Source organism: Callithrix jacchus, chromosome 6, assembly GCF_049354715.1.
Source record: "Callithrix jacchus isolate 240 chromosome 6, calJac240_pri, whole genome shotgun sequence".
In the NCBI taxonomy this organism is placed as follows: domain Eukaryota; kingdom Metazoa; phylum Chordata; class Mammalia; order Primates; family Cebidae; genus Callithrix; species Callithrix jacchus.
In genome coordinates this window covers 3,271,002-3,292,837 of record NC_133507.1, presented here as the reverse complement: position 1 = coordinate 3,292,837, position 21,836 = coordinate 3,271,002, and the positions used below count along the sequence as shown (strand labels likewise).

The window sequence follows — 21,836 nt, the reverse complement described above, 5'->3', positions numbered from 1 at the left end:
TACCCACCAACCAGGGAGAAAGGGACTCACGGTACTTGCGCCCAGTGAGACCTCCAGTCAGGCTAGCCTCGGCCTCAGCCAGTCCCCCCACAGCCCTCCCTGATGGCAGTGCTCAGGCACATGCCCCTGGTCCTGCGTTAGTGTGCCACTCGGCCTCCAGCCCAGGAGGAGCCGTCAGTGACTGTGTGCCGTCCCAGTCCCGCTGAGGAAAGGGATGAGCAGGCAGCAGCCTCCACCCTCCACGAATCCCATCTGTGTCTCATGTCTGCAGTCTGCCTCCGTCCAGGCCTTTGAAGGAGGCACCTTCAGCCTCAGGCCTCTCCCACTCCCAGAGGACCCCTATGTCCTCCTCCCTGCATCTCTCCCTCTCTTCCCCTCCCTGCTCCCTTTCGTCCTTGAGCAGATTTGGCACTGAGTTGTCAGCTCCTCATCAGCTCGTGAGGGAAGCTGTGACTCTACACGCTGTTTAGAGGAATGTTTGTGTTCTCAGGTGGTCCCTGATATGGCTTGGCTCTGTGTCCCCACTCAGATCCCACCTTGGATTGTTATAATCACCCCATATCAAGGGAGGGACAAGACAGAGGCGACTGGACCGTGGGGGCAGTTTCCCCGTGCTGTTCTCATGATAGTGACAGCTGATGGTTTTATAAGTGTCTGGCATTTCCCTTGCTAGCACTCGTTCTCTCTCCTGCACCCCTGTGAAGAAGTGCCTTCCAACATGATTGAAGTTTCCTGAGGCCTCCCCAGCCACGTGAAACTGTGTGTCAGTAAACCTCTTTTCTTTGTAAATCACCCAGTCTTGGGTATTTCTTCATAGCATTGTGAGAACAGACCAATACAGTCCCCGACTCCCAGAACTGATCAGTCAGCGCAACCTCCTGCCCTAAGCTTTGAACACCTCTGCCAGCCTCCAGATTCATATGTCCCAGCCTAGTCACACCTTCTAAAGGCTACCCACTCTCTTCGGCTTTTGGCCCCCTTTTCCCTATCCTCAAGCCAGCAGTGGTAAGTGGAGCCCTTTTTTCATGCTTCTATCTCTCTGATTGGAGGAAGTTCCGTGTTTTTAAGGGGGCAAGTGATTAGATTGGGCCTCCCGGGATAATCCCATAAATCTTCTGACATCAAGGTCCAGAACCCGAATTCCATGTGCACAGTATCTCTTGCCAAGTAAGGTACCATATTCACAGGGGTGACACCGGGGGTGCAGGTCCTGCCTGCCACAGCACCTCCACACTCAGGATGGCATGCACAGCAGGTGCCTCTTGCAGAGTGGAAGACTTGGAGTAGGGAATGCGTTCGGGTGCTGCTTTGGGTGCTTCGTGCACTAAGTCTTGGTGTAGGCCATGCAGACATAGCCAGAGCCCTCAGATGTGGGTGCTGTTTTTACCCCGTTCTACAGTTGCAGGGACTGAGGCGCAGAGAATAAGTCACCTACAAAGTCAGAGCTGGAGGGACCCAGGCACTCGGGTCTCAGATCCCGTGTTCTCGCCTGCTGCACCATCGTGTGCTCTGCAGAGAAACACACACATACCAGGAAGTGCCAGGCAGCAGCCTGGCACCCAGGCCTTCCCCCGTGAGAAGAAGCTGAACTGCAGTGGCGTCTGCTCTGGTCCAGTTAACCTGCGCACTCTTTAGGTCACATGATCTTGACTTTTCAAACCTCCCATCCTCTCTTGCTACTTAGTAAAAGCTTCTACGTTTTCCAAGTGTGGCGTGATTTCATGTTTGTGTCACTTTCTGCCTCCTCCTCGTGCAGATGCCTACCCTAATTCTGAAGTCGTCTATGTCTGGACCAACGGCTCCACCAAGTCTGTGGTGGTGGCAGAAGACGGCTCCAGACTGAACCAGTACCACCTGATGGGGCAGACGGTGGGCACCGAGAACATCAGCACCAGCACAGGTGAGGGCTCGGCACGCACTGTGCTCCCAGGCGCACGCAGGACAGATGAGGGCTCGGCATGCACTGTGCTCCCAGGAGCACACAGGACAGATGAGGGCTCAGCACGCGCTGTGCTCCCAGGCGCACACAGGACAGATGAGGGCTCGGCACGCACTGTGCTCCCAGGTGCACACAGGACAGATGAGGGCTCAGCACGCGCTGTGCTCCCAGGCGCACGCAGGACACCGCACCCTCGGAGAGCTTGCCGCTCTGGGCACCCCTCTGCAGGGGCTACATGGGAAGCAGCACAGCAGCCAAGCACACCCTGTCCTGGCCAGCTGCTCTCCCGGGCCACAGCTGCGTGAGAGCTGGGCAGGGAGTCCTCCCAGCCTGCCCCTCCTTGCTGCTGCACACAGCGGCACCAGCTGTGGCCGGCGGTTGCAGCGGACCTGCTTATATAACAGCCCCCTAAGCAGGAAAGTTAGACAGCTTCCTGCAGATACCTCCAGTCACCTGCTCCCCACCTCCTGCTTTACACAGTGCAGAGATTTCCCTGGAGTTGCGGTTGGGAAAGCACAACCAGGCAGCCTACAAAGAGCTGAAAGGTACAAGAAGGAAGCAGACGCTCTCAATGCCACGTGCCCTGGGCTGGCATGAGCCCTGTAGGGCCAGTGCAGCCCCATCCCAGCCTTGCTTCTCCTGACACAGAGGTGGTGGGGAGACCAAAGGAACAGGATGCACCAAGTCTCCAGAGCCTGCAAGTTATGTGGCCAGATGTCTCCAGAGTAGGCAGGCCCAGCCATAGAGGTCAAGGTCACCAGGCAGTGCCATGAGCAAGGGAGGGGGTTTTGAGCTCCGAAGAGCCTCGGCAGCCTTGGAGAAAAGCCTAAAGGGAGGGAGGGAGCTCTGAGGGCAGAATGAGCTCTAAGCCCCAGAGAATACCCTCAGGCAAGCCCACTGTCGGCATGGCTGATTGTCAGCACCCTACCCTTGCAGCTGGCAGAGCACACAGGCCGTTCAGTGCACAGCCCGTCCTGAGTGCATACGCATGGGGTCAGCGCTCTGTGGATTCACGAGCAAGCCGTGCATCCTTGGGGGCTGTGAGAGTCTGGGAGGACGGCTTCATCGTTTGGTTACCAAGCTAAAGGGAAAGGCAGAGGGAACGGGCCGGTTCTATGCAAACCAGTGGAAGTTGGTGCGGCAGAGTTTGGGGTAAGCAACCGTGACGCTGTGGGAGGACGCTTCAGTTTGGAGCCGTTTCACGTAGTTCTTTAAATACTAATAACTGGGATTGCTAGTCCTGTTTGCATTTTACAGTCTTAAAAATCACTGCCAAATTTTCCTACCCTCAACTCAAAAATGAAACAAAATAAAAAGACTACTGCCAAAAGAATGAGAAGCAGGAGAGTAATTTCAAGCCCTGCTGGAAAACGAATGCCGTTTCACTTCTGCAAGTGCCAAGGAGACACAGACTTGGATCATCAGTAGAGGCCCAGTCCCCACTGCCAACACACCCGTCTCCCCATCGCCCATTCCTTCCTGTGGCGGGGGCGGCTCTGCTCCCTCACCTGCTCTCACCTGCCGTGGACTGTGGGAAAAGTGCACCTTGGCACAGCTGGCCTGTCCAGGCTCTGCTGAGAGTGTTGGCTCCTGTGGTGGCAGAGGGCAGATGTTGCCACATGTGATTGCTCTGGTTCCTTTGTGTCCGAGAAACAACATGTTTTGAGCCTGTGCTCAGTGAAGCATCCACAGTGGGCTTCCATCCCAACAGTCAGCACTGCAGCTGTGCTGTCAGACTCGATGTCCCAGCACTCAGTCCCTGCACCAGCAGACCCCTGCTCCGACGGACAGACTAGGCCTGCGCTGGTGGAGCCCCCATGCCTGTTCTCCCTGCGTTCACGGTGCATCCCGCTCTCCGGCCACACCATCCACTCCTTGCAGTTCAGCCACAGTTCTTTGAATTGCTCTGCCTCCACCCCTCAAAGAACAGTCCCCGTCTCCCCTCTCACGCAGGGAGAGGCAAATGCAGGTAGCAAGAAGGCTGGCCCAGCAGGCCTCCCACTCCCTGACCACAGCCGCCCACCTCAGCTCCTTACCAGTTCACCATGAGGACCGCATCATTCTCAGCAATGAACGGGAGGTCCCCTCGTGCCTCCCACACAGCCAGGCAAATCCAGAGGAGGCATTGGGGCATCGCCAAGGGAATGCCCCTGATTTCAGAGAATAGGCAACACCTTTCTGCTAGGTGGTAGAAAGGATGGGCTGCCAGGGTCCAGGGCCTCCTGAGCTGCTGCATCTCACCCTGCACCTGAGATGCAGCCAGCACAGAGCCTACTGCTGGTGGGAGTGGTCGTCTCACCTCCCTGGAGCCTCTGGGCTGGAAACAAGGACTCTGTCCACTCTCTGCAGGGCTCTGTGAAATCCTGGGAGGCTAAATCCTGAAATCCTAATTGCAGAAGCAGGCAAGGGGGTGGGAGGGGAGAGGCACAGATTGTGACTGGAGATTAGTAAAACACGCAAATCTGATTTTCCCCCAGAAGAGCATCCATCAGCAGAGGCTCTTCAGAGACCAGGGGTCATAAGACTTACTTATAAAATGACTGTTAAGGAATCCATGCATCCTCCTGTGTCCTCTCCTCAACCCAGATCACACAAATGAACGCTTGTCCAGCCCCACGGGAGTGGAAGGGAGGCTCCGGGTGAACTCCCGGGATGCAGCAGGCGGAGACTCTGGGGGCCTGATGTGCGGTCATTTGCTGGTTTGCAGGCGAATACACAGTCATGACAGCTCACTTCCACCTGAAAAGGAAGATTGGCTACTTCGTCATCCAGACCTACCTTCCCTGCATCATGACCGTGATCTTATCCCAGGTGTCCTTTTGGCTGAACCGGGAGTCGGTCCCAGCCAGGACAGTTTTTGGTGAGTGTCCCCAAGCCAGGCCTGGCCACAGGTGTCTTACCACTGACCCTGACCACCACGCAGCAGCAGCACGAAACTTCTGGTGCCCCCTCTTCATGGTGTGACCTGGAAAACAAATTGACCGATTAGTTAAGAATTGAGTGTCAAGGATTAGGGTTTAGGATTTCTCTTTAAAGAAGGGTTTAAGGAATATCACGTGGTCTATTGGATGGTTATTTCCTTGTTGAAAAGCCTTGTGTGGTTTGACACTGTCAGCGTGTATCTGTTTTATGTGAGATTCTGCTCTGCACGCTGAGCATTCCTTATCCCAAATGCTTGGGACCAGAAGTGTTTCAGGTATCAGATTTATTTAACATTTTGGAAGAATCACATGATACCATTTGAGCATCTCTAATCTGAAAATCTGAAATGAGCTCCACGGAGCATTTTCTCTGAGCCCTGTGTCAGTATCCAAAGAGTTTTGGATTTTGTAGCATTTCAGGTTTCAGATTTTTAAATAGGGATACTCAGTCTGTAGAATGTTAGTTCTCATAAAGGATGACTTTGTAAGTTACCAGGCAGTTTTCTTTGAAATATACTGCTTTAAAATTAACCACAAAATAACAATTGATGAGATACAATAGTAACGAACTAAATCTGTATACCTGATGAAACTCTAGAGCAGCGTTATTTTACAGCCCTAACACACAAACTGCGTTGGGAGAGCTCTAACTCAGGAGTTACCTCGGCACAGCTGACGCAGTTGAGAGTCTGAGTCTTTTTTTTTTTTTTTTGAGACGGAGTTTCGCTCTTGTTACCCAGGCTGGAGTGCAATGGCGCGATCTCGGCTCACCGCAACCTCCGCCTCCTGGGTTCAGGCAATTCTCCTGCCTCGGCCTCCTGAGTAGCTGGGATTACAGGCATGCACCACCGTGCCCAGCTAGGTTTTGTATTTTTAGTAGAGACAGGGTTTCACCATGGTGACCAGGATGGTCTAGATCTCTTGACCTTGTGATCCACCCACCTCGGCCTCCCAAAGTGCTGGGATTATAGGCTTGAGCCACCGCGCCCGGCTCGAGAGTCTGTCTTAATTACATCAAAGCTCAGCGTCCTCAGAAGGAAGATACTGAAGGCGGTTTTGCCACTCGGGTCATCCTGGATGCTCACGTCTTTGTAAACTGTAACGCATGATCACCACCAGCATTTGCTATTGCACTTACCTTTCCAAAGCAGGAAAAATCTTAGCATGTGTTTTATCTGAATGCTCCCCAGAGCGTAGGATGCCCAAAGGCTCAGGGAGTTCAGGAGTGGATGGCACGGGGTGCTCCCACCTGATCATCCCTGTCTCCAGCCACAAGTCCAGCTTCACTTGCCAAGCCTAAACGAGCTTCAGGATTGTTTCAGGAGGGTGTGGAAGTTGGCTGGTGACTTGGCAGTGCTCCCCAAGTTAATGTTCCTGATGAAAATCTTTAGTGGAAATTTAGTTGGTAGGCAGAAAAAAATGGGGAGGGTATTGCTTGTTCTAGTCGGTATTTTTTTTTGGAGGAGGACAGGGGATATTCCCAGTGCATATTAAGATGTTAAAGGCTCATGATCATGCATAGAAGAGGCTTGTTTCTGATCATGCATAGAAGACTCCCCCTCAACACAGTGATTACCTGGATTTCTAAAAAACAATCAGCCGGGTGCAGGTGGCTCACCCCTGTAATCCCAGCACTTTGGGAGGCCGAGGCGGGTGGATCACGAGGTCAAGAGATCGAGACCATCCTGGTCAACAAGGTGAAACCCCGTCTCTACTAAAAATACAAAAATTAGCTGGGCATGGTGGCACGTGCCTGTAGTCCCAGGTACTCGGGAGGCTGAGGCAGGAGAATTGCTTGAACCCAGGAGGCGGAGGTTGCGGTGAGCCGAGATCGCTCCATTGCACTCCAGCTTGGGTAACAAGAGTGAAACTCCGTCTCAAAAAAAAAAAAAATCAAAGTTCTCTATTGATTCCTTTGGAAGTGTTGATTTCATGCACGGAATGACATTCAGTGAGTACATGTAGAGCTTTGAAGGATGGCATTGAATGAAATTCATGGTGGCCATGACCCCAGCCGTACGATGCGACCTTGGTGCTGCGCTGGTTTCCTGGGGCTGCCGTAACCAAGTCCACACACCAAGGGCTCAGGCAGCAGAAATGAATCGTCTCACAGTTCTGGAGGCTGGAAGGCTGGGATCAGGGTGTGGACAGGGCTGCCTACTCCTGAGGCCTACAAGGGAAGGGTCTGTTCCTGGCCTCCCTTCTGGCCTCTGGTAGCTGTTCAGCTTGTGGCAGCATCCCTCCAGCCTCACACGGCACGCTCCCTGTGTGCACGCCTGTCTCCAAAGTTCCCTGTTTTATAAGGGCACCAGTCATAGCAGGTGAGGGTCCACCCCAGTGACCTCATTTTAACTCAATTACTTCTTTAAACACTGCATTTTCAAATAAGGTTATAATCTGCAGTACTGGAGGTTAGGACTTAACCCTAGGAATTTCACGGGCACACGGTAGCAGGTGTGTTACACCCCCATCCCCCACACAGGTGCACGCTTATGCAGACGGCAGGGTCAGAAGGTGGAACCTATGTGAACTGCAAGAGACCAGCAGTCCTGGCTCCCACTGCGGGCAGTCTCATCTACCTGCTGGTGAACTTGAGCACCTTGCTAAATACTTTTAAATCTTCAGGCTTCCCACCTGTCAATCAGGGATCCCGACACCCATCCAGAATGCAGCTTAGACCAGAGTCTGACAGTCAGTGGACCCAATAGCTGGCACATAGTCTAGTTCCAGTCCTAAGGAACATCCCCTTCCAGGGATCCAGCCTTACGGTGTGATCACTGCAGAGTTTCCCTAGTGGCCACAAGCACCTTGTACAGCAGACTCCAGGGGACACTCTTCCCTCTTTGAGGGAGTGACATGCCCAGACCCAGACTCAGATATGGTGCTTCTGTTGCCCTCTGGCTCTTACAAGTCTGCATGTCAGGTTAATCCCTGTGAAAGCCTGTCTCACATTTGCAGGGAGCCCACTACTTCCAGATGCATAGTAAATCACTGGGAGGCACCTGCTGGCTGCCGTGTGGATGTGAGTGTCATTCTGCCGTCCATCTTGCCCTAGTGCTGCAGAAACGCGTCACTGGCTCACATATCTTTGTGGAGCACTGGCTTCCGGCTGGCTTTGCTCATGGCCGTGGGAGCCAAAATCAGACCTGAACCCCTGCTTCCTCAGTTCACATTCTAGAGCAAAGGGACAGTTAGGACACAGAACGTCACCACTCATCGAAGTGCTGTGAATTTGCTAGATGTCAGCAAAACACTAGAGGAAGGCACAGGCTAGATTAAAATCACCTCCCTTGGGAGACCTAGGCGGGCAGATCGAAAGAGGCCAGGAGTTCAAGACCAGCCTGGTCAACATGGCGAAACCCCATCTCTACTAAAAATACAAAAATTAGCCCGGTGTGCTGACGCCTGCCTGTAATCCCAGCTACTCAGGCAGTGGAGGCACAAGAATTGCTTGAGCCTGGAAGCCCGAGCTTGCAGTGAGCCAAGAGTGCTCCACGGCACTCCAGCCACGGTGACAGAGCAAGAGTCTGTCTCAAAAACATAAAAATAAAAATCACTAGTCCCCTTTGTGTCTGTCACTTGGGGCATGTTGTACTGAGGTCCCAGGGGCCGGCACTGACCTCTGTTTCCTTTTTCACTCTGCCCCATCCGACCCCCACAGGGGTCACCACGGTGCTGACCATGACGACCCTCAGCATCAGCGCCCGGAACTCTCTGCCCAAAGTGGCCTACGCCACCGCCATGGACTGGTTCATAGCCGTGTGCTACGCCTTCGTCTTCTCCGCACTGATAGAGTTTGCCACGGTCAATTACTTTACCAAGAGAGGCTGGGCCTGGGATGGCAAAAAGGCCTTGGAAGCAGCCAAGATCAAGGTACTGCATGTTTCTCCTCCCTTCTTCCAGGTCCCCTTGACAGAGAAAGGGTGCCTGATTCTACCCAAGCATGAGACGAGGTGCTGCTCCTTCCTACCCGCCTGCCCCCACATGCTCCTTCCCTTTTTTTCAAGGCCCTTACAAAGTCTTACTGACAGCAGGTCCAGCTTCACTCCAGCAAAAGGTGATGTGATGTGAGTGGCGTGGGCCTGTTTAAATTCCAGCCTATTATTTTGCAGAAGTAACTCCTGCCTCTTGAGGGACGACCTGTCTGGTTTGAATTGTGGAATCTGTTCCTCCGTGCGTTTTATACCATTTCACCGTGCCGGGTGTCCTCTTCAGGTGGCCTTTGGGTCGAGAACGGGGCATCGACTTAATGGAAGGAGTTTATCAGCGAAGCACACCCAGCCCCACTCAATACGTGACTTAACCCCCTTACATCAGGCAGTTGTTGCTAAAGCGTTACTCTGTTCTAAGCAGATAACCATCGAGGATTTAAAGGGTGATTTATGCCCAAATCTTAAGAACATTTGAAGAAAAAAAATTGACCAAGATTCCAAGCTGCGCTGGTCCCTTGGGGAGACGAGAATAAGGTACATCCACAGTAAATAAAGCAGCATGTGATGAACTGCTAATTACACCAGGCAGAAAACAAATGCGCTGACCTCTGCCGAGAGAACAGGAGGTCCGAGCCGTCAGGGTGACCGGAAAGTAAAATGTAATCTGTCCTTTGGAAAATCAGCATGCAGGGAGTCCTGGAAGCCATTACAGAGGCCCTAAAGTGTAGGTCCTGAGCTCCCAACCAGGGGCCACAAGCCAGGTACAGCACAGCCAGAGGCCCTGGCTCCACCCAGAGACCAGGTTCCATCCCTTCCACAGCCCTGTGCTTGCTCTGAGGGCTTGACTCTGCCTTCAGGAGTTCTGGCCTGACCTCGCCCATCGGCCTCTGGCTTCCTCCAACTGCCAGGAGCCCCTCCCCTGCTGCAGCTTCACAATAGGAGCCCCACTTCCAAGCCTAGATCCCTGGCTGGAGGAAGTCCTGAAGGGGCCCATTCTGGGTGCTCTCATGGAGGGAGGAAGGGCCTTGGCTGCGGGCATGCTTTGGGGGCTGGGAGGATCTACAGGAGTGGTCTGACCACACTGGGTGAGAGGGACTGGGGAGCTGGGAGCAGGGTGTTCTCAGATGATGGAGGTTCTCGGCCAAAGCGTTTGAACTTGTTCCTGCAGACCGGGGGTCAGAGAAGGTGCTGTGCAGGGAGAAAGGAGAATGGATTCTGGGGAAACAGGGATTCCCAACACCCAGCTATGTGTCGCTGAGAGGTGCGCGTTTGCAGCCTGCCTGGGACTTAGATGGTGCCTGATGGATAGCGGGCTGGAGCCCAGTCTGAAGTCAGGGGGCAGCCAGAGTCCCTGGCAGTCCCTGAGGCTGTCGGGCTCACGCCTGTGAGTCTAGGAGGAGCGTGAGGCGCTGGGTGAATGGAGAAAGCACACTCCATGTCAGGTGTTGTTGAGTGTCGCCTTCACTGTCAGTCACCACGACCGCTCTGCCCCCTGCGGCCCTAATCTAATCGCCATTCGGAACAGAGGCTTGGAGGGAGGAGAGAGGGTGAAGGGGACGTGCATTGTCTAATCTGACATGAGCAAAGGGTCTTCTAGAATAAGCCGCGTGCCTTGGGCTGGCTTGTGGAACACCAAGACCCTCTTGTTCCGGGGAAGGCAGTGGTGCTGGAGTTCCACCCCTGTTGTCAGGAAGGCTCTGTGCGCCGGAAACTGTGGTGCATCTGCTGGCATGCAGGTGGCACACCCCGCGGTCAGACACTCGCCTCGAGCGTGGATCCGCCAGCCTGCTGTCAGCCTACTCAAGTCAACTCTTCCATGGAAGTAGAGAGGACTTTAAAAACATGGACAGACTGTGTTCACCATTGTTTCAAGTTGGGATCTCCAGAGCAAACATTGGCTCAGAGTTTGGGGTGTAAGGCAGTTTTCAGGGGTGGCCGTTTGGGAAAGGAAAGAGGAGGCAGTGAGATTCAGAGGAAGAAAGTGAAGCATGATGCAAGCCCAGCAGAGCACAGGCTAACCCGCCGGGGAGCGTGGAGCAGACGTCCAGTGGAGTTGCCCGGTGTCAGGGACATGGGCAGGGCTTTAGACTCCTGCCTCGCTGCCCACCAGATGCGGCTGGTTTCCTTAGGAAGGGCATGACCGGCCAGGCAGCCCCGGGCAGCTCAGGCTGACAGAAGAGCCAGCACCCGGCCACACTGCCAGGAACACGTCCTTCCTTCGAGGCAGATGGATTCGGGGGTGCGTGTCCATGTCTACCACAAGCCCTGTGACTATGCTGAGTCCCAGGCAGGTACTCCCCACCACCCACCCCCACCCACACCCCTACTGCACATTCCTTCCCAGTAAAAACCCACACTCTCAGTGCAGAGAGTAGCTTCTAAAGGGCCTTGCCTTCACTTGGTTCCACCCAGAGCTAGAACCATTCTCAGCAGTCACATGCATTTGTGGTTTTCTTCTGGCGGATCCGCATGAGGGCTCACGTAATGGTGGGGAAGGCGGGGTTGGCAAAACGAGGGTCCTCGTGCCCCTGCCCCTGGCCTGGTGTTGGTTCACCTGTTTCCCTGGCTCCGGCTCCATGCTTGGCCTCTCTGCTTTTTATCTTTCCCTTATTCTTAACGGTTGATTCATCTTCTTTCCTATCTTGTGTTTTTCAAGTTTTAGTTAATGAGGCTATATTACTTTAGCTTTTCTAACATTTTATTGTGCACCTTTTTAAACATATAGCATTGCTTGAAGAGGTTCCCAGTGAAAACCTGTCTGCTGTTAACATTTACCTTTGCCTGTGCCGTTACCACCTGTCACCTCTCTCTCTATCCGTTCATCAATACGCCCATCTTCAATCCATCTTATTTCATTATTGTTATTATTTTTGTTTTTAATCAGTCTCGGTATACTGTGAAAAATTGCCAGTGCCGACTGTATTTCAAGTTGTCATGGCAGGGTATTGGGAAAAGTTTTCAATTAGCAATAACCGTGCCTCGGATAAACCTCATTGGCTCCGATACTGCCACTGCGCAAAGCTTATTGTTATGTTTTTGAGATGGAGATTCACTCTTGTTGCCCAGCTGGGGAGCAGTGGCGCGATCTCAGATCACCACAATCTCTGCCTCCTGGGTTCAAGCAATTCTCCTACCTCAGCCTCCTGGGTAGTTGGGATTACAGACACGCACCACCACGCCCAGCTAATTTTTTGTATTTTTAGTAGAGACAGGTGTTCACCATGTTGGTCAGGCTGCTCTTGAACTCCCGACTTCAGGTGATCTGCCCATCTTGGCCTCCCAGAATGCTGGGATTACAGGTGTGAACCACCGTGCCCGGCCAAGCCATCTTATTTTTTGCTACATTTCAAATGAATTTCAGATGGCAGTGCATTCCCCACTCCATGTGCCAGCATGCATGTCATTAACTAGAGTCTAATACTAGCTTACTGTTATATTCCTTTGAAGCAAAATTCATAGTGTAAAATGCACAAGTATTAACGGCATGTTTGCTGAGTGTGGACAAATACGTACATTGTGTGTAACTCAAATCCCTGCCACAGTAGAGGACGTCACTGGCCTCCAGAAGGCTCATCGTGCTCCCTCCCAGGCAGTGCTCGACCCCACCTATCCAAACACATCCACTTTTTTGATTTCTTCCACCATAATGTATCTTACCTATTTAGAATTTCATATCCAAAAAAAGAAAAAATACAGGCCGGCGCGGTGGCTCACACTTGTAATCCCAGCACTTTGGGAGGCCGAGGCAGGAGGATCACAAGGTCAAGAGATCAAGACCATTCTGGTCAACATGGTGAAACCGCATCTCTACTAAAAATACAAAAAATTAGCTGGGCATGGTGGCGTGTGCCTGTAATCCCAGCTACTCAGGAGGCTGAGGCAGGAGAATTGCCTGAACCCAGGAGGCGGAGGTTGCGGTGAGCCGAGATCACGCCATTGCACTCCAGCCTGGGTAACAAGAGCAAAACTCCATCTCAAAAAAAAAAAAAAGAAAAGAAAAAGAAAAAATATGTCTTCACAAAAAATGTATACAAGAACGTTCATAGCTGCTTAATCCCTAAGGGTCAAGATTAGAAGCAGTCCAGCTGTCCATTGATAGGAGAGTAAGCAAACGGTGGCACATTCATAAAAAGACACATCACTTAGCCACGAAAAGGAGGGCGTGACGGATACATGGGCGATTCTCAGAAGCCTTGTGCTGAGTGGAAGACGCCTTCCCAAAAGTGCACTCTGTACCATGATGTTTAATCGCTTCCTTCCTCCTTCCCACGAGGTCGCACCTTAGGGCTTCCCTTACATCCACACACCTTATTCCTTCCTGCTGCTGCGTTTGAAGGTAAAGACGTGATGGCTGCCTTGCAGGGGAAGTCCCAGTTCTGTTTGTGCCAGGATCTTGAGAAATGCGAGACTTTTTTTTTTTTTTAACTTACTTTAAGTTTGGAGGTACACGTGCAGGTCTGTTGTACAAGTAACTCATGTGACGGGAGTTTGTCGTACAGATCATTTCATCACCCAGGTACTAAGCTTAGTACCCAATAGTTACTTTCTCTGCTTCTCTCCCTCCTCCCACCTTCCACTCCCATGCCTGTTGTTCCCCTCTTTGTGTTCATAAGTTCTCATCATTCAGCTTCCACTTGTAAGTGAGAACATGTGGTATTTGGTTTTCTGTTCCTGTTTTAGTTTGCTGAAGATAATGGCCTCCAGCTCCATCCATGTTCCTGCAAAAGACATGATCTCATTCTTTTTATCGTTCTTTTTTAGGGCTGCATAGTATTCCATGGTGTATATGTAGCACTCTCTTTATCTGATCTGTCATTGATGGGCATTTAGATTGATTCCATGTCTTTGCTATTGCAAAAAGTGTTGCAATGAACATTCTCATGCATCTGTCTTTATGGTAGAATGATCCGTATTCCTCTGAGTACATGCCCAGTAATGGGATTGCCAGAGTTGAATAGCAGCAATGGCTCTCATGTGTGCGCAGTCTGCAGGCTACCTGGAGGCATCAGTGGAGAAGGACCCTCTCCCAGGCTACATGGGTTTCTCTCTTTTGAGAGATTTACCTTTAGAATGCCAAGGGGAGCTGACCATTGCCTTCAAGTGTCTTTATGTTTCTATTATATTTTGCAGAAAAAGCGTGAAGTCATGCTAAATAGGTCAACAAATGCTTTTACAACTGGGAAGCTGTCTCACCCCCCAAACATCCCGAAGGAACAGACCCCAGCAGGGACCTCGAACACAACTTCAGTCCCAGTAAAACCCTCCGAAGAGAAGACTTCTGAAAGCAAAAAGACTTACAACAGTATCAGCAAAATCGACAAAATGTCCCGAATCGTATTCCCAGTCTTGTTTGGCACTTTCAACTTGGTTTACTGGGCAACGTATTTGAATAGGGAGCCAGTGATAAAAGGAGCCGCCTCTCCAAAATAACGTGCTGCACTCCCAAACTCCAAGACAGCCATACTTGTGGCGAAATGGTACCAAGGAGAGGTCGTGCCCACCGGGGGGCTCTGCATACGTGGGCACTATCTTTCAGGAAAGTTTTGCATGTTTAATAATATGTAAAAATAATATTGCCTTGATGTTTCTATATGTAACTTCAGATGTTTCCAAGAGGTCCCATTGATAAATCGAGCAAACAACTTTCTAGAAAAACAGAGATGGTGACTACCACTCAGATGCCCAGTTAACAGACGTTGATAGTTTACAAACAAGATACGTATATTTTTCACTGCTTCACGTGTTACCTAACAACGTTTTTTATACTTCGTCATTTCATACAAATTTTCCCAGCGAATAAATATTTTAGGAAACTCTCCACGGTGATTACTTGACCAACTATATTGTGAGAAACAGAGAACACGAAGGGCACATTTTTCTTGACGAGAAAACTTGGACACTTCCATACAAAATGAATTGCCTTTGATAATTCTTACTGTTCTGAAATTAGGAAAGAATTGCATGATCTTACATGAAGAATAGGGTAGGCAACATGAATGACAGAAATGCATCACGTGTTAGATACACAAATAAAGTATTTCCCTGGGGAAAAAACTAACTGCTTAAATATTTTGGGAGGGAAAAGAAACATTTCTTACCCACCCCACAGCACCCACTAACTGAACAATAGCCAAGAAAGAAAAGGAGATGTTCAGACACAGAGTCCCACCCGGCCATGTGAGTGCTGTCTCTGAAACGCCGACCACCTCTCCCTGCAGCCAGCGTGTAGTGCTTCAGTGGTGAGAAGTTGTAATTGAGTTATTTTCCATTTTGTTTCCTTGTATGTATTTCATGACTGGACTTACTGCTCTGTTAGCTTTTGTATATGAATCTTAAATGTTCATTACAAAATAAAAAAATGAACTGATCTTGTGGACATATATCATTCTTTTTTAAAAATTTCCTGTTTTGGTGGACTCATTTCCTAGAAGTGATGTAAATGGAACCCGTCAGGAAATCGTTTGGGAACAAAGCAAAGCAACATGAAACGCTTGGTGGGTCGTCTCTGGTCCAGTCTAATTTTATAGAGTAGCACCTGGAAAGAAAACATCCTTAAACCACAGTGAAGGTGACAGGTAAAAGCAGGTATAGCCCGGCTGGGCGCCGTGGCTCAAGCCTGTAATCCCAGCAGTTTGGGAGGCCAAGGCGGGTCTCATAAAAAAAGCAGGTATAGCCCATCACAGATATCTCAGTGTGCAGTGAGGCTTGGGCCTCTACTTGACAGAGCCTTCTCTGAGTGTGGTTTGTTTTTTGTTGTTGTTTCTTTTTTGAGACGGAGTTTCACTCTTGTTACCCAGGCTGGAGTGCAACGGCGCGATCTCGGCTCACTGCAACCTCCGCCTCCTGGGTTCAGGCAATTCTCCTGCCTCAGCCTCCCGAGTAGCTGGGATTACAGGCACGCGCCACCATGCCCAGCTAATTTTTTGTATTTTTAGTAGAGACGGGATTTCACTATGTTGACCAGAATGGTCTCGATCTCTTGACCTCGTGATCCACCCGCCTCGGCCTCCCAAAGTGCTGGGATTACAGGCTTGAGCCACCGCGCCCAGCCCGATCCTGTTTTCATATACCATGTAGTTATACTTCTCTCTTATAATCTGTAGAGTTTAGCTTTGCAGTGTTGTTTGGAGAAAAATATTCCGCGTTTTGTCCAGAAGGCTACATGTGTAAACACTCACTTTGAACATCTCAATCCTAACGGAAAACGACGTCTTCCACACCAGGTTCTAGTAACTTCATTGACAAGTTCTAGCCTTCATTACAGAAAACCTCCAGTGAGCTCCAGCTTGAAGATATGCCTACCATATTTACAAGCTGCTGAATCTTAATTCTGATGAATATTTAGTCAAAAAGGTCATTATTAGTTTCCTATTTTCTGATTTTGTATTGTTGATATTTCAGTGTTTGCTATTTTTAATGAGAACCTAATAAGAATCACCTTGGGGATAATAAGGCAAGATATAAGAAGTTCTGAGATTAATTATAAATTACAGTGCCCTACTTTTAGAGGCAGGATATTTAGATGTATCTATTTTGACATCACCACAAATAGAATATTCTAATATGTTGTTAATCAGTATTATTTCTGTACTTTCTCTGGAATCTAAAGACCTATCCAGGAGAAGCCTTGACTAACACTGACCTCAAAGTATGTGTCTGTGTGCAGTAATTGGGTTCAAATGCTCCCAGAGTAGCTACAAAACTTGAAATAGCACATTAAACATCCTTTGTTGAAGATTGGCAGGGAGGCTGTACATCTTCTGACCTACTAGTCATACTCACGTCTTAGAAATAATGCTTTATGTCTCTCATAGGGACTGTGAAAAGAAAATAAATCTCAGGACCCCAAAATCACTAAAGCAAGGGAGAAGTCAAGCTGGGAACTCTGCCAGGCAAAGCTGCTCCCATCTTACTCCTAAACAAGATGGCTGCAAAGACAGGCAGCTACATACCTCCCTCACAGTTTGTCCACAAGGCAGTTCCTTGGGGACAATGCACAGGCAAAACTCAAAATCATCCCTCTGCTCTCCTGAGACAAATTCCTTTGCCGTATTGTTTGACTAATCCAGACTGTCTGCCTATGACCTGGAAGCCCCCTCCACACTTCCAGTTGTCCCACCTTTCTAGACCAAATCAGTGTACGTCTCACATATAGCAATCGACGTCTTATGTTTCCCAAAAATGTACAAAACCGAGCTGTGCCTCAACCACCTTGGTCACACGTCATCAGGACCTCCTGAGGCTGTGTCCTGCATGCCTCCATAACCCTGGTAAAGTAAACTTCCTGGCCTGGCGCGGTGGCTCACGCCTGTAATCCCAGCGTGGATCACGAGGTCAAGAGATCGAGACCATCCTGGTCAACATGGTGAAACCCGTCTCTATTAAGAATACAAAAAATTAGCTGGGCATGGTGGTGCGTGCCTGTAGTCCCAGCTACTCGGGAAGCTGAGACAGGAGAATTGCTTGAACCCAGAAGGTGGAGGTTGCAGTGAGCCGAGATCGTGCCATTGCACTCCAGCCTGGGTAACAAGAGCGAAACTCCATCTCAAAAAAATAAATAAACTTCCTAGCCGGGCGCGGTGGCTCACACCTATAATCCCAGCACTTTCGGCAGCTGAGGGGGGTGGATCATGAGGTCAAGAGATCGAGACCATCCTGGTCAACATGGTGAAACCCTGTCTCTACTAAAAATACAAAAAATTAGCTGGGCATGGTGGCGCGTGCCTGTAATCCCAGCTACTTGGGGAGGCTGAGGCAGGAGAATTGCCTGAACCCAGGAGGTGGAGGTTGCGGTGAGCCGAGATCGTGGCATTGCACTCCAGCCTGGGTAACAAAAGCAAAACTCCATCTCAAAAAAATAAATAAATAAAAATAAACTTCCTAAGTTGGTAACAACCTGTATCAGACACTCTCGGTTTACAGGACAAATTATGGGGAGCAGGTACCGTAAATGAGTAAGCTCTATTTTATAAACAGGGTTGCTGCAACCCGAAGTTAGATTAACCCGCTGGCTCAGAATCATATCAGAAGTTAGGAGGTCATAACTCGCCCTCATCGTCTCTAACCCGGGGCTCACAACACCAGGCACTTGCTTCCAGATGGAAGCTGGTTTAGAACCAGAATGTGAGCTGAAATGGAAACTTTTGCTTCAAGCCCTGGTTGAATGATTATCTATTAACAATACTTGAGAAAGACTTTTTTTGCCCTGAAAATATGACTAAGTTTGCTGCTGCTTTTTTTTTTTTTTTTTGAGATAGAGTTTCGCTCTTGTTACCCAGGCTGGAGTGCAATGGCGCGATCTCGGCTCACCGCAACCTCTGCCTCCTGGGTTCAGGCAATTCTCCTGCCTCAGCCTCCCGAGTAGCTGGGATTACAGGCATGCACCACCATGCCCAGCTAGTTTTTGTATTTTTAGTAGAGACGGGGTTTCACCTTGTTGACCAGGATGGTCTCGATCTCTTGACCTCGTGATCCACCCACCTCGGCCTCCCAAAGTGCTGGGATTATAGGCGGGAGCCTCCGCGCCCGGCCACTGCTTCTTATATAAACCTGTGCTCCTGTAATCTTCAAAAGCTGTTGTGATGGAATGGCCCTATTAGGGTAGCACTCCCCCCAACTTCCCTTCAGGCAGAGAGAGAGAGAAGCACTGACTGATTAGAGCCAAGGATCTTGATGTGATTGCTCCTCCCAGAGCTCCTACCTGAATGATTAGGTGACTGCCTTGGGAAGGTTCTGTCAGGAGGGAAAGCATAACTGTGAAGCTGAGTCTTCAATCAATATCATCCTTCATTGTAGGAACTAACTTCAAATCAAAAAGAACTCTTTCTTTGAAAAATTGGAAATGCCACAGTTTACTCAGCGAAAACAGTATTTTAAATATTTAAAAATTAGTCTTAATGTATTTTCACAATACACTAGCACATCTGGGACAATCAGTGCCCTGAATAATCATGTCGAGTATTTGAATATGAATTACTCTGATCACTGAAATTACTTGCCAGGTTTGCTGTGATATAAGGTGATGATTCTGAAGTCTGCAAAAAGGTTCATTTCATCAGAGATTTACATGATTATCTGTTTGTCACTGTCACTTTCAATAGACTGCCTCAAGTCTAAACTGAAATGCTCTGTGGCCTGTTTTGAAATGAGTATGGGTTCTTTATGGAAATCTGTGATTTGAAAAATATTTACTGTTCAGAATTTCCCTAATATAAAAGTCTGAAGAGATGTTTAAGGGAAAAAAAAAAAAGTCTGAAGAAATGTTTACTTAGCTTTTCTGAGGTCAGATTGAAAATCAAATAAACCAGGGATCAGGCACTCCATTTTGCAGTGTAAGACCTCGAAAGGAAAAATCTGAAGTGAGCTCGAATTGACCCAATATACTCATTTAAGTCCAATTTATTCTGCATTCTTCATGCTCCTATACTTGTCTCCCTACCAGCCAGCAATACGACCAGCCAGGCCAGTAGCAGGAGCTGGATGAATGTGACCTGACTCAAGAACCGAATCCTGGTAATTGGGTGGACTGGATTTGTTGACACTCCTTCAGGTAGGGATTGCAAGTTGGTGGTTATTTTCCACCCAAAGGAAATCTTTTCTTCAGAATTTACAAAATAAGAATTTCTTTTTTTTTTTGAGACGGAGTTTTGCTCCTGCCTCAGCCTCCTAAAAATAAGAATTTCAGAGATGTTTACTGTCCTATCCATAGTTGCATAGTTGACCTAATGACAGTAGGAATACAGTCCCACATGGTGACAATTGTCTGGGCTTGAGTGGCAGGTTGCTTCTGTAGGTAGGGTGTCCAGGTAAATGTATCCAGATGTGAGACTTCTATAGCGGTAGATTGAGGTCCTCAGTGAATCCTCTCCCCACAAAAAGCAATGAAAACACTGGCAAGATTATATAAAAGCAGGCATTTCGGGCCAGGTGCGGTGGCTTACACCTGTAATCCCAGCACTTTGGGAGGCCGAGACGGGTGGATCGCAAGGTCAAGAGATTGAGACCATCCAGGTCAACATGGTGAAACCCCGTCTCTACTAAAAATACAAAAAATTAGCTGGGCATGGTGGCGCGTGCCTGTAATCCCAGCTACTCGGCAGGCTGAGGCAGGAGAATTGCCTGAGCCCAGGAGGCGGAGGTTGCGGTGAGCCGAGATCGCGCCATTGCACCCCAGCCTGGGTAACAAGAGCGAAACTCCATCTCAAAAAAAAAAAAAGCAGGCATTTCAATACTCTGGAAATATAACCAAAGGCACACAAGGAATTAAGAGTGTTTGTTGAAGAAACAGTACTGAGCTTCAGGAAGAACAGTGAGGTCAATGCCATCTTAACTGACAGGTAGCCCTGTCTCCCTATCAGCTCCTTAGCACAGTGTCATGAAGACTAGAACCCTTGCTGCCACCAGAGGGGATGATTTAATCGGAATTCTACGAAACGCCCCATCCCCAGAGTTTTGCCACTATTGAACCTGTCTTGGGGCTCCATGGGAAAATGTTGTTCCCAAAGCATTGTTGACAATGATGATCAGTATCATTGAAGGCAGCCTGTAAGGCAGTGATGCCAGCCCAGGCAAGAACGAGACCAGCCAGACATGTACAAGGAAGATCGGGGGAATCAGATCTAGTTCACAGTGGGCTATAACATCTCAGACATAGTCCTGAGGATCCGAAAGCCTGTGTCTGTGTGCAAGGTCACGTGAGCAGTCAAGAGCAGAGAGAGCCTCAGTTATGTACTCACCCCGGCTGACCTTGATACCCTGTGAAAGCAAAAAGTGAAAGACAAGGAAGACCTTTAATCTTCCCAAACTTTGAAAACGTGCTGCAAACCACACATAGACCCTCATGGCAAATGGTGAAAAATGTATCACCCTAAAACTTCAAGAACATTAAAGACGCATCATTGGCTGCCGTGAGCTGTGCTGACATATGGGTGACCCTACAAAGCCAGGACTAATGACGAAAACAGAGACCTTGGTATAGGGGACGCAAACACGAGCACACTCGTCCAGGAAAGCCATTGGACAAACCCTAGCCCAACAGCAGCAAAATAAAACAATGAACAGCGGGAGAAAGGAACGATCCGGTTTCAAAGGTGTTGAAATATATGGCTACTGTTCCCACTTTTCTTTCTTTTTTTTTTTTTTTTTGAGTTGGAGTTTCGCTCTTGTTACCCAGGATGGAGTGCAATGGCGCAAGCTTGGCTCACCGCAACCTCCGCCTCCTGGGTTCAGGCAATTCTCCTGCCTCAGCCTCCCGAGTAACCGGGATTACAGGCACGTGCCACCGTGCCCAGCTACATTTTTGCATTTTTAGTAGAGACGGAGTTTCACCATGTTGACCAGGATGGTCTCGATCTCTTGACCTCGTGATCCACCCACCTCAGCCTCCCACAGTGCTGGGATTACAGGCTTGAGCCACCGCGCCTGGTGTGTTCCCAGTTTTCAACAAATATTAGGAGGCATGCAAAGAAATTTGGATGTGTAGCCTGTGTACAAGAAACAAAAGAATTAAAATATACTGGCCCAGAGGGTGCCCAGAAGTTGGATTTAGTAAACAGATTTAAATCAGCTATTTAATAATAAGAAGAAATACTGGCTGGGCGCGGTGGCTCAAGCCTGTAATCCCAGCACTTTGGGAGGCCGAGGTGGGTGGATCACGAGGTCAAGAGATCGAGACCATCCTGGTCAACATGGTGAAACCCCGTCTCTACTAAAAATACAAAAAATTAGCTGGGCATGGTGGTGCGCACCTGTAATCCCAGCTACTCGGGAGGCTGAGGCAGGAGAATTGCCTGAACCCAGGAGGCGGAGGTTGCGGTGAGCTGAGATCGTGCCATTGCACTCCAGCCTGGGTAACAAGAGCGAAACTCCATCTCAAAAAAAAAAAAAAAAAAAAAAAGAAAAGAAAGAAGGAAAAAGAAAAAAAAAGTCGTTAATCTACTTTGAGTTGACTTTTGTATACAGTGTGAAATAAGAGCCCAATTTCACTCCTCCACATGAAGATTCTAGTTTTCCCAACACCATCTATCACAGAGACTGTCCTTTCCC

At 49.3% G+C, this 21,836-nt stretch overlaps 1 protein-coding gene and 1 non-coding gene across 10 annotated transcripts in view; one reads left to right on the top strand and one right to left on the bottom strand.

The window, feature by feature from the left end:
• The window catches only part of GABRA5 (gamma-aminobutyric acid type A receptor subunit alpha5), a 79,786-nt gene extending 64,627 nt beyond the window's left edge, over nucleotides 1-15,159 (top strand). For 7 of the 9 annotated variants that reach the window (XM_035303545.3, XM_008998268.5, XM_078375681.1 and 4 more), the window contains 4 exons: nucleotides 1,757-1,900; nucleotides 4,647-4,799; nucleotides 8,522-8,733; nucleotides 13,923-15,159. In XM_035303545.3, the coding sequence (XP_035159436.1) occupies nucleotides 1,757-1,900; nucleotides 4,647-4,799; nucleotides 8,522-8,733; nucleotides 13,923-14,222 (809 nt within the window). In that variant the 3' untranslated portion in view covers nucleotides 14,223-15,159. Of the gene's footprint in view, nucleotides 1-1,756; nucleotides 1,901-4,646; nucleotides 4,800-8,521; nucleotides 8,734-8,972; nucleotides 12,647-13,922 lie in introns of those variants that run through there. The other 2 variants (XM_035303548.3, XM_078375682.1) reach the window with 1 other exon arrangement.
• On the bottom strand, nucleotides 11,676-11,815 carry LOC118154834 (U4 spliceosomal RNA). The gene has a single exon (XR_013519441.1). It is a non-coding gene; the product is annotated as a U4 spliceosomal RNA (small nuclear RNA).
• Nucleotides 15,160-21,836: the final 6,677 nt, after the last annotated feature.